General features: G+C 35.9%; 1 protein-coding gene across 1 annotated transcript in view; it reads left to right on the top strand.

Moving 5' to 3' along the window:
• Positions 1-6,138, top strand: part of LOC127422232 (paired box protein Pax-3-B-like) — a 32,250-nt gene extending 26,112 nt beyond the window's left edge. The window contains exons 8-9 of the mRNA XM_051665589.1: positions 1,880-2,120; positions 4,375-6,138. Of these exons, the coding sequence (XP_051521549.1) occupies positions 1,880-2,120; positions 4,375-4,409 (276 nt within the window). The 3' untranslated portion in view covers positions 4,410-6,138. The remainder of the gene's footprint in view (positions 1-1,879; positions 2,121-4,374) is intronic.
• The last annotated feature ends 6,983 nt before the right edge of the window (positions 6,139-13,121 follow it).

The following is a 13,121-nucleotide window of genomic DNA, read 5'->3' as shown; positions in this document are numbered from 1 at the left end:
AGGCAACTATTATTATTGCTCATGCGTGGTGCAGTGAACAAACTTTTTTGATTTGGCACATACAATATATTGCTGATAAAATAATCCATTGTAATAAAATATAATAAAATATCAAATATAAATAATAAAAAACGTCATAATACATAATAATAATAATAATAATAAAAAAACAACATTAAATAATTTATACTGCCGGCAGTGAACCATCACTTTTGCTCAACAAATTTTTTTTAATTTGGCACAAAATATACTGATAATAAAATAATTAATTGTAATAAAATGTAAAATATAAATAATAATAAAACAATAATATGTAATATAATAAAAATAATACTTAAATATAAAATATAAAAATAACAAAATATTAATTTATTCTTATAATTTTGTTCTGGTGTGAGCCCAGTGAAAATGTTGGCAGGGCAAGTAAAAATCTCAATTTCTGGTCCAACTGGGCCAGCAGAAAAAATCCTTACTTTTGAGCCCTGCAGAAGGCCTGTAAAGTTAAATATAAAGCTCGATTGTCTCTAGTAAGTGCTCTGTCCTCAAAGCCTCCTCCAAACAGAGAAAACACTTTGAGAAAAGCTTCCAGATTTGCAGAAACAGAATTCCATCCTGGATTCAACACGTCACTCCCTGCTCTGTATGGGAAATGGTTTAAGCGAGACCATGTGCGTGACCATGTGTCTGTGTGTGTGTTGAGTTGCTTTGACTGTATTTACTGATGTAATAAGATCCTGTTGCTTGGAGACATGCTTTTTTTCCTTTCTGTCTCTATATTAAGGTGCTTATTTGGTGCAGCAACTGGACCATATGTTTATTTTGGCCATAATTCTGTTGGTAGATTCAATTATGGTTTAGGAATTTTTATTCCCCAGAGTACACATGCAACATTCTTGTAATGCAACATAGTGTTTTTTCGGTTAAAAAGCAATGAGTACACACACCTTAGAGCACATAGACACACAGGCAAACAAAAAAACATAAACACACACACACACACATTCTGCCCCCTGGCTTAGTTTTTACAAAGAATCAGATTAAACAATCCCTAAATTCAATTATCTCTCGCCTGATCAATTGCAGGTCACAGAGATATACCCAGGTACACACATCTGGATGTGAGTGTGCGTGTTTTTTAAAGCTAAACTATATTGTTTCTGCACCACTATCTTCACATGCAGAGATACAGATGAGAAGCCCACACATCTGAAGCTCAGTTAATACAGGTACCCCACTAACATAATGGAGAATTCTGCTCTTAACATTATGTTTGTGCTTCGATTAAATGCAAGTTTGGAGAAAGTGTGCATTTTCTTCTTCATCTTTTACTTTTTTGTGCTTATTATCATACAGTAATCCAATGACGTAGTGATTGATGTATGCCATCATGAAATCAGAGACCTTCCCTCTGAAATCCAAACACAAGTGGTCAAAAGAGAGACGTATTACAACTGGGTATAAAGGGTGATGTGTCTCGTCTGTCCACTTGTAATCAGGTCACCCAAAACGCAACTTAATACCATGGTATAAATAGTGCCTAAACATCAACAAAAGTGATTTTTAAGAGTTAAAACAGATCCTTAAAGAAATATTCCGGGTTCAGTATGAGTTAAGCTCAGTTGACAGCATTTGTGGCATAATGTTGTTTATCACATAAATAAAAAAAATCGAGGTTACAGAGAGGCACTACAATGGGTGAATGGGGCCCATTTTTGGAGGGTTTAAAGGCAGAAATGTGAAGATTATAATTTTAAAAAAGCATTTAATTCTTCTGTTAAGACTTGTGTATTATTTGAGATATAAAGTTGTTTAAATCGTCATGTTTGCAGGATTACAGGGAATTTCGAGTGATAATTAAGATCTCTCTCTCTGTCTGTAGGTTATGGGAATAATAGCCCCAGCTGGAGTTCCACACCAGACACAGGCTGAGTATTCTCTGTCCTCTCTCAGTGGTGCTCTGGAATCGGGTGGTTCCCCGAGCGCCACCTGCTCCCAGCGCATGGAGACTCTGCCTAGTCTACCTGCCCTCTCCAACCTGGCCGGTTCACAGTCCTACGTCCCACCTTCATTCTACAGCATGGAACACAGCAGCCCCTACCAGTACAGCCAGTATGGACAAAGTAAAGTCATTATTACAGTTACCCAGTTTACATGTAATTTGATGCATTTGGCAGACACTCTTATCCAAAGTGACTTACAGTGCATTTAGGCTATACATCAGTATATGCGTTCCCTGGAAATTGAACACAAGACCATGGAGTTGCTAGTGCCATACTCTACCATTTACTCTGCATGAGGTTGTCACTCCCAAAACTTGACCTAAGATATTGAACCTGAACAAATAAGCAAAAACAAAAGGGTAAAAAGCTTTACACACACATCAGAGTTTTGTATATTCTTGTACTTGATTTGCAGAGGTCTGATAACACTATACCTGCTCTGGGTTTGTGTGTGTTTGTGTGAGTGAATGTCATGGTTGGATGCTAATCTCCTGTGGCAGTATAGTGATTAGAGACAGCTGGGCTTGTCTAACTCACTATTCAAGCTAACAGTCGACTCTTACAGTTACACTCTGATGAAACGACTGCCGCACAGATACTGCAGCTTTTTATTGACTGATGACTCAACGGGCCAGGTCATCGTTTGCTAACCTAATTGTGTATCAAATGGATGGCACATGCTCTCTTTTAGAGTATAGAGTTCAGCAGTTGAAACAACTCATGCAAACATTAAGACCAAATATTATAAATAAAGCTTCATGTTACTCCTGTAAATCAGAAATTTTAGCAAAGTTTAAAGACATTATATAAAGAATAGTTCTGATTCTAAATTTTGATTGGGTGAGATGCGTTCAAAGCATTTTAAAATGACTATAAATGCACACCTGCGATCACACATTCTATATTAATGTGGCCTATATTAAGTCAGTGCGTTGCCTAGCAAGCACAAACAGCCAACAGTTAGGCTTATGATCTATTTAGAGCGTAACAGTCTCATTCCAGAAGTAAAAATCCTATTAAGTTTTTCCATAGGGGAATTGATAATTAATGATGACTTATAAATCTTTAAAGACAGACCTACTCTGAACACCAAGGATGGTATATGCTTCTGTTGAAGCCATCAGTCCATGCTATTTCAACTTCATTTTTTAAAATTTGTGTTTATTGGACAGTTTCTGGTGAAGAACTACACTTCCCTTGATCCTGATGGGAAATGATCCACAAGTTGGTATCCCTTCACTCTCAAACTTCTTTTACATTTTACATCAGAATATTTTTCAATAAACTTAAAATATATTGATTCTGTACTTAGAATTAACAACTTTAAATCAATAGTTTGATATTTTTCCATAGTTTTTAATTTGATTGTGTCATTTGCAATGCTTCATGGGATTGTAGTTTATTCCCTAATGAAAGATGTTAAGGACACAATCTTGTACTTTTGTCTTTTTTTCTGATTTTTAAATACTTTTTTGCTGAAAATCTGGTTGGTTTGGTTCTTGGCTTAAAAATCTACTTTTTAGTTATTATAACTTAAAATGTAGAGTTAGAATAACTGCCCTGGTAAATAAAAAATAAAAAATAAAAATAAAAATAAAAAACAAGTCAAGAGAACTATGCACATCACTCAAATAAATCAGTATAAGTACTTTTTTAAATATCCACTTTCACTTTCACATTCTTCTTCTTCTGTTTTTGGCAATTCACATTCTTTGTGTATATCGCCACCTACTGGGAAGGGAGGAGAATTTATAGTAAACAAACAAAAAAAAAAACATATATTGATCTGTTTCTCACCCACACCTATCATGTCACTTCTGAAGATATGGATTTAACCACTGGAGTCTTATGGATTACTTTTATGCCGCTTTTATATGATTGTTGGAGCTTCAAAGTTCTGCTCACCATTTACTTGCATTGTGAAGACCTACAGAGCTGAGATATTCTTCAAAAACCCTTTTTTTGTGTTCAGCAGGAGAAAGAAAGTAATACACATCTGGAATGGCATGAGGGCGAGTAAATGAGAATTTTCGTTTTAAGTTTTTAAGTCTAAATATGAAAGAGAGATCAGACGTTGGTCTCTGATCACCAACAGTCAAATTTATGTTCTGTTTAAACAGCTTTCCCCCTTAAGTTGACACAACTTAACATTTTAAAGTGGCACGAACACTAACTTTCTTAAGTTGAAACAACAAGATTTTCTTTTACAGTATATAGGGAAAAATGAATGGAAAGAATACTTCTGGAACCAAGCTGGCTGAAATAGTGGGCAGGCACTGATGCGCTCTATTACTTTTGTACAATTGTCAATTCTTATTAATTAGTAAAGTCTTATCTTAAATATTATTAAATTCTCTCTTTACTTTTCTTTCAGGTACCTTTCATTATCTAAGGCGTGAAATTGCCTGAATGGGTTGTACAGCTCAGATGTCCATTGGACTGACGGTCTAATTTGGAACAAAACTCAAGACACAGGAGACAAATAAGAACTGTTTTGACATTGTAATTTAAAAAAATAAACCTTATGTCAGCTGGAGAGTGCACACACACACACACACACACACACATGTTGGTGCGGCTCTCCTTATGAGGACTGTCCATAGACATAATGATTTTTATTCTGTCCGAACTATAGATTCTATCCCCTAAACCTACCCCTACCCCTAAACCTAACCCTCACAAAAAACTTTCTGCATTTTTACATTTTCAATAAAACATTGTTTAGTGTGTTTTTTAAGCAATTTGAATTATGGGGACACTAGAAATGTCCTCATAAACCACATTTATAGCATAATACCCTTGTAATTACCAGTTTGTAACCTAAACAAATCCTCATAAACCACCCAAACCTGCCCACACACACACACACACACACACACACACACGTACGCACGCATGAACGCACGCACGCACAAACACACACACACACAAACACACACACACACACACACACACAGCTTGAAGATCACAGAGCCGTTTTCCATCTACAACATTCCCATGAACTCTTCTTCAATATCCCTTCCAAAAGAATCAGCCGCAATTCCAGAGAACACAACAAGACAAGCCAAATTAAAACAATGAGATTTTGACTGAACAGAGGCATGTTTAGAGTTTTCACTGAAAGCCATTTTTATGTGCAATATCTGAGAACTACAAATATGTGGCTACATGCAAACAGAACTTTTATAGCCATTGAGGCCTGAGAGCGGGCATTCTTACGATGCCAGACGAAAGCACTGGGCTGGATAAATATTGCTCTCTGACTATATGTTGTAAATTAAATATATATGTTTCAAAAATGACAATGAACTTCAGAGCATTATGTGTCTGTTGGTCGCAGAACATTCCCTGGCATTTGAATGAAGGTTTTTTTTTCTTAACTGAGTGATCACCGGAAAATTCAGAGTATATGGGAACATATTTGCTCTTAAAGTGAGTTTGAAAGCCTTTTGAAATCCTTATCAATAATTGCTGTAGTAGTGCTGTGTGAATGGTATTTAAGGGCTCATTTGAAGTTGTTTTATTTTTTTTTTTATTGAATATATATTTTTATACGTTTCTTATCTGATGTGCTTAAGATCGCAATATAAGGTAAATGTGGCCATTTGATTCCCCTAAAATACCTTAAAATTGTCTTTCTACACGATATAACCACAAGGACAATTTGTCCAACTCAATTTTATTAATTTATTTATATATGTAAGTGTGTATTTGTATCCTACAGATATTTTTCCTAATTAAATCATTTATTGTATGGAAGTAAACTTGATTTGTGTCTGATTGTAGAGTGAGGGTTTCTCTCTCTTCTTTTCTTTCTTTCTCACTCACCCTTTGTCCTCCCTGATCCTCTCTTTCTTTCTCTTAGAAGTTTCTTTTAACCCTCAGATTTCTCCTATAAATGTTGCCCTTCAAACAGTGTCCTCTCCTTCACCCTGCTCCATGCAGTCCTCAATCATCTGAGGGGTCAAAGTTTAAAGTTCACAATTCCGGCACATGTTTCTGACAGAGAGAGAAAGAGAGGAAGAGAAGGAGACAGTTCAGACAGATGAAAATAAAACTACAGTCTGATCTGTTTCTCATCTGATCCTCAAACATGTGTCGACTTGATTACGTTCACATATCAGTGAAACTCATCAAATTGTTCTTGACTCTTGTATGATTAAAAGAAAAAAAAGATGTTTTCTTGTTTTTTGTTATTTTCTTTTTTAGTTCAAATATATGAATATAAGCATACAATATTCCTGTATATATTTACTTTGCAAAACAGGTACAGCCTGTCTATACAAAATAAAAAATACAATTATTATGTGCCATTCTGAACTCTGAACATTGTACAACGAGAATTCTCAATTCTCATCTCAATGCTGCCAATAATACTCAAAAATAATACTCAGGGTTCAATACAAATTCAGCTCAATAAACAGCATTTATGGCATAATGTTAATTACAACAAAAATTAATTTGGACTTGTCACTCTTTTTCTTAAAAAAAAAAAAAGAAAAAGCAAAAATCTGTGTTACAGTGAGGTACTTACAATAGAAGTGAATGGGGGCCAATGATTCGTAAACATTAAAATATTCACTGTTTCACAAGTAAAGCCACAAGACGTAAACAATATGCATGTAAACATGATTTAGTGTGATAAAATCGCTTACTGACCTTTTCTGTGTAAAGTTATAGCCAATTTTACAACTTCGTTGCCATGACGATTTAATGTCAACAAACCATAAAATCCTAAAATGACCATAAAAATTATGATTTAAACAACTGTACAGCTCAAATAATACATTAGTTTTAACAGATTAATTAATGTAAGTGCTTTTATAAAATTATAATCTTCACATTTCTGCCTTTAAACCCTCAAAAAATGTGGCCCCATTCACTTCCATTGTAAGTGCCTCACTGTAACTTTTATTTTTGCTATTTTAAAGAAAACGAGAGACAAATCGAAATCATTTTTTGTGCTAATCAACATTGTGCCACAAATGCTGTCGATTTAGCTTAATTTGTATTGAACCCGGAATATTCGATTAGTCTACTATACAAATAATAAACAGAGAGAAGAGAGCTGCTGAGGAGCTTTCCAGTCCATTAACATTCTGAAATACCATACATTTTTGTTGCACAACACCTCAAGTTAAATAACCATGGATAAAATATGAATGAAGATCAGATACATTTTACAAACACTAATTTCTCTTTCATTTTTTGAGCCATTCACCTGAGCGCCTAAAACAATCTGGCTCCAACAATCATGCCACGGTTGAAATCAGTGAGATCACATTTTTTTTCCCATTCTGATGGTTGATGTGAACATTAACTAAAGCTCCTGACCCGTATATGCATGATTTTATGCACTGCACTGCTACCACATGATTGGCTGATTAGATAATTGCATGGATGATTGTTGGTGCCAGATGGGCTGGTTTGAGTATTTCTGTAACTGCTGATCTCCTGGGATTTTCACACACAACAGTCTCTAGAATTTACTCAGAATGGTGCCAAAAATAAAAAACAACCAGTGAGGGGCAGTTCTGTGGATGGAAACGCCTTGTTGATGAGAGTGGTCAGCAGAGAATGGCCAGACTGCTTCAAACTGACAAAGTCTACGGTAACTCAGATAACCACTCTGTATAATTGTGGTGAGAAGAATATCATCTTAGAAAGCTATTCTGAGATGCGGGTTGGCGCTGTTTTGGTGGCACGAGGTGGACCTACTCAATATTAGGCAGGTGGTTTTAATGTTGTGACTGATCGGTGTATCTCTAGAAATGTACAGTGTCTCTGAGTGGACTTCTGCTCATTCTGCTTCCTCTTTTGATACAAAGTGTGCAGGAAGAGACTGTGGAGGTTAAGACTTTTGCCTGCACTGAGCAGAAGTAAGTCTGTCTCGTGTGTCTGTTTAATACATTTTTAATGTTAACTTTAAGTAGAAGTAAAATCATTGGTCAACCAGTCATTGATAAAAACATGGGAATGTGTTATTAGTCAAAGGGATAAATCTGTCATCGTTTACTCACTGTAACGTTGTTCCAAACCAAATCCAAAGCTGACACTTGAGACAAAAGTGTCATAGAAGCGACATTAAATTACTTGGTTGCTTCAGAAAATGTGCTTTTGTATTTCGCATTTTGTGTTTGGATAGGTTTAGGTGTTTGTTTAGGGTAAGGATGTCTGTTTTGTTAACCTCTCATTTGCTTTTTTAGAACATTATTGGTTAGGTTTAGGTTGAGGTTTTAGTTTAGGGAGGTACGTTTTACTCATTAACACCTCTATCTAATATTCAACTTAAAAACCATTTCACTCGCTTTTGGCGCCCCCTGCTGGACATTTCACTGGGAAACTGCAGCAAAACCTGTTATAAGGCACGTCAATTTGTTTTGCAAAAATGTTGCCACTGTCACGTAATATTCATTAGATCAGGCTGAAATGTTCACACTGCTCTCTTTAATACAATGAAAGTGGTTAGGGACCAGGGACCATCAAATTCCCCAAATAAAAGCGGTCCAGTCGGGTCATACACTATATTCTAAGTCTTCAGAAGCCATTTGACAGCTTTGTGTGGGGAATCGGCTGAATATAGCTTGACAGCTGTGGTCACCATTAATGGTGGGTAAAAATATAGATTTTCAGACGGATCGCGGTTTTCATTTGAACAATCTCGATATCGATTCTTGAATATAGATTTAGATTTTTAGAGTTGAGTTTAGATTTCTCTCACCAACAATTGTGTAGTAAGTGGTGGAGTATTCATCAGCGAGATCCTTTCACAGCGTGTTGAGAGTAAAAGTTGTTCCATGTAATGTGTGTCCAAAGACAAGGTCAACGCAACCCCATTTGTCAATGAATAATGTCTCTTTTAATACCCTTTCTGTTCTGTACAGTCAGTTGTTGATCAAAAACATTTATTTCTAATCATGCATGGCACAGATAAGACAAAGCCATTCGAATCTCTCTCGTTAACATGTGTTCATTTACAGATGCTCTTTACAGAAATGCTTTGTTAAAGAGACTGCTTTTAGCATGTGTTCAACAAATCAATGTAAATACTTGTAAATAGTATAAATTATGCAATTAAACAATAAACATGTAACAGGGTGCCTGCGTAGCTCAGCGAGTATTGATGCTGTCTACCACCCCTGGAGTCACGAGTTTGAATCCAGGACATGCTGAGTGACTCCAGCCAGGTCTCCTAAGCAACCAAATTGGCCCGGTTGCTAGGGAAGGTAGAGTCACATGGGGTAACCTCCTCGTGGTCGCTATAATGTGGTTCTCGCTCTCGGTTGGGCGTGTGGTGAGTTGTGCGTGGATGCCGCGGAGAATAGCGTGAAGCCTCCATGCGCGCTACGTCTCCGCAGTAATGCGGTCAACAAGCCACGTGATAAGATGCACGGAGGCAACTGAGATCCGTCCTCCGCCACCCGGATTGAGGTGAGTCACTACGCCACCACGAGGACTTAGAGCGCATTGGGAACTGGGCATTCCAAATTGGGGAGAAAAGGGGAGAAAAATAAATAAATAAATAAATAAATAAACACGTAACAAAAAATAATATATGAATTATAATATCTTGCTTATTGATTGAATGCATGGATTTGTTCATTTTTAAAAAGCCAAAATGTGACCAAAATGATGGAAAAACTAACAAAATATAATTAGTAAAATTTCTATTTTCATAATGTACCTTGTTGGGAGATAATTTCTTTCTTTCATATGTAAGCAAAAGGGACAGTATAACTGAAATACACCCATATGAATCGGAATCGAATCTGTAAATCTGTATCAATACCCAGCCCTAGTCACCGTTCACATTCTTTGTATGGAAAAGAGCAACTTGAACATTCTACTGTACTATAAACATCTTTCATGTTCCTCAGGAGAAAGAAAGTTATACAGGTTTCGAACAACATGAGGTTGAGTTAAAGATAAGTACATTATTACATTAAACAAAACATAATGTTTTCCAGCTATAAGAGAGTCGATAAAGATGGACATGCGCATCAGTATGCCACAGCCATCCACGTGCCAAAGAATGTCAAGAGCCCTTCATTCCTTCAGAGAAAAACTTCCTGACTTGAGAATGCAGCAAATGTAAAAAACAAAATGCCATTGCCGACGAGTCAAATGCACTTTACCAAGGTACAGACCTCACTGCAGCAGGAAAAAGGAAGGTTGTATTCAGTAAAATGAAGCAGAAACAATCTGCATTCAGAGTCTCTACTTCTGAATCCTGCTTTCAACTCACTTATGTCAAAACTCTTGAATAGAAAAAAGACAACTGCACTGTTTCCTACACCTTTGACTCTCCCTGTGTGGACACGTGTCTTGTCGAGCAAAGCAATCACAGTATTTTAAAAGCTCTTGACAACTGTTAAAAACCACAGTGGAATTAATGCTTTTGTCTTCAGTGATTTCTGGAAGTTTTATATAAAAAAGATCTTCTGAGGAAATTTAAGGAGATTGTGGCTCGTCTTCCCCTTTATCTCTGTGTCGGTGAGAATGAGTGTTATGCCTTTAATGGAGAAGGTAACACTCATAGACACTTTTTAACTATCACTTGGTGCTTATAACTGAAAGAGAAGCATTGGCATTGATTTGGCATTTCAACATTTGTATATGTGGGTGGAGGTTCTGTACTTGTGGTGGTGTTTTCTGACCACAATCCACTTACATTCTTACATTCTTTACGTAGCCCAAATCAGCGTCTTATACACTGGGCTTTGTTTTTGCAGCCGTACAGTCTGGAGATCCTTCATATTCGGGCGGTGGACAATGTTATGGCCGATATGCTGTCCCGTTCCAGAAAATTGCTGGAGGATGGGGCTTTTGATTGGTGAGCGGTTAGAGAGGATTGTGTTGATGTCAGCTGATTGAAAGAGTGTTCTGGCGACTGAACAAACACTTTTGATTTTTTTTGGATGAGTAGCCGTATTAAACAAATTAAATGAGTAAATTTATGTTTGTGGATTTAAGTTTTCTGGTAGGTACCCAAGGTCACAGTGTCCCTCTTTGAGGAGACTCTGTTTTAAGGGGGGAGGTGTTATGGCTCCGGGCGTTGATGCTATTTTTGTCCACCAGATGGCGTTGTCTCTTTTCCAGGGTGGAGTCTAGGAACAGGCGCAATGAGTTACCTGATGAGTCCTGGACTGAGAGGCCCTTTACCCCAGTGTGTTGGCCTCCTCTCACCAGCACCTGGATCTGCTTTTTGTGTTCTTTTTGGATTTATTATTATTATATATATATATATATATATATATATATATATATATATATATATATATATATATATATATATATATATTTTTTAATAATTAATAAACATTTATATTTTATGTTAAAATGTATCACTGTGTGGCCTCCCCTTCATGTTACTCTACCTTGAGCCGGGTGGTTTGTAACAATTTATAATTAATTACATACATTTATTGCATTGTATATAATAAAGTTTATAATTATTACAAAGAAATAGCTACCAAAATCAAATCCAAAAAAGTAAAGTATGTTGAAAATACACAATATAAATTTTTATTGTTCTATCATAAGTAAAATGTGAGATCTGTTGTTTTGAAATGCAAAAATAGAACTGCAAACATGATTTAGAAGTGCAAAATGGCCTTTTTTCCCCACACATTGTCTAATTGTAACAGTATTGTGCCAGCCAAAGGTTTTCATTTAACAATGAAAAATGCTTGCTTGGTGCATGAACAAATAAAATGATTTTGCTTGGTAAACATTGTGTCTACATTTTCTTTATTTTCAAGATCAGAGGGCAAAAATGCAAAATTCAGGTACACAAAAACATACAGTACATGGTGCACAATAACTGTTTACTTACTGAGATGTTATCGCTGTCGCCCCCTTCTGTCTGTTTGTGGTGCTACAGTAAAGCAGCGCCAGCTGTCTGACTTTACACAGGGAATGAAGAGACTCAGCTAAGCAGCGAATATCAGAGCAGACAGAGACCACACAGTAAATTTGTCAGAGTAAAATTTACTCAAATTGAAGAAAATTTTACTCTATGCCAGATAACATTTGGTCCCTCTCTGAAAAGAGTAAAAGTTTCTCTTTTGATAGAGCTGTTTTTCCAGAGTTAATTATGCTCAATTTAGTGATAATATTTGACTCTTTCCTGTGATATTTGACTCTATTTAGTGTTTTTTTTAATCAACTCTCGTACAATTTTACTCAGTTCAGAGCTAAAAGAAATTGACTCTGCTACTTTTTAACTCTGTTCAGAGGATCTTCAAATTTACTCTGCCACAATTTACTTCCCCTCCAGAGTTGTTTATCATCAATTATGAGTGAACTACAAAGAATAACTCTATCCAGAGTTATTCTTCTGAATTACAACATTCATGTTTTACCCTCAAAAAGCCCTAAAATATAAATGAAAAACTTGCTTTTCAGTCTGAAAATAAAATCAACAACAAACTGTATACTCATGTCTCACAATTTTATTTTTCAAGTACCTGTTTAAACAATATTACACTTACACTTAATTCACTTGTGATCATAAAAAAATAAATAATGAAAACAATAATACAAAAAAAAAATAAATAAATTGTGATAGTGATAATGTAAGGGAGAAGACGAAGAAGAATTACATGAAACAATATGGTACAATATACAAATCAGAATCACAACCATAAGACATCAGAATGTCAAACAACTTGTGCAAAATATCCGTAATCTCCAAAACAGAAGGTGCTTCTGTGGTATGTGCAACTTTGTAAGCATGGATATGTTCAGCTAAACAAAACGTTTTCAGTGCAGTTGTTATCAAAAGGACCTGCTCATCTTTGATAACAATATTCTGGATTACATGAAATACAGGCATGTCATTCTGAACTTGAACACAAACCGCTAACCCTAACCGATAAGTATTTCCACAGCGCTTGACCCATTTCACATTTAGGACCTTAGTCCACATAGGTACATTAAGTTTCTCAGCCATCTCAGCACCAACTTCCATTTCATTCAAGGGGGCCATTTTCCCAGGACCTAATTTCATGTCATTTGGATCAAATGTTTGCCAAATGTAAGCCATTTGGCACTGGTGTTTCTTTGCTAATGTTTTCGTTATGTTTTTAAAGCTTTTCAACTGCTTTTTAAAAAAGTTAT

This window comes from Myxocyprinus asiaticus, chromosome 31, assembly GCF_019703515.2.
Source record: "Myxocyprinus asiaticus isolate MX2 ecotype Aquarium Trade chromosome 31, UBuf_Myxa_2, whole genome shotgun sequence".
In the NCBI taxonomy this organism is placed as follows: Eukaryota; Metazoa; Chordata; class Actinopteri; order Cypriniformes; family Catostomidae; genus Myxocyprinus; species Myxocyprinus asiaticus.
This window is presented reverse-complemented; position numbering and strand designations above follow the sequence as displayed.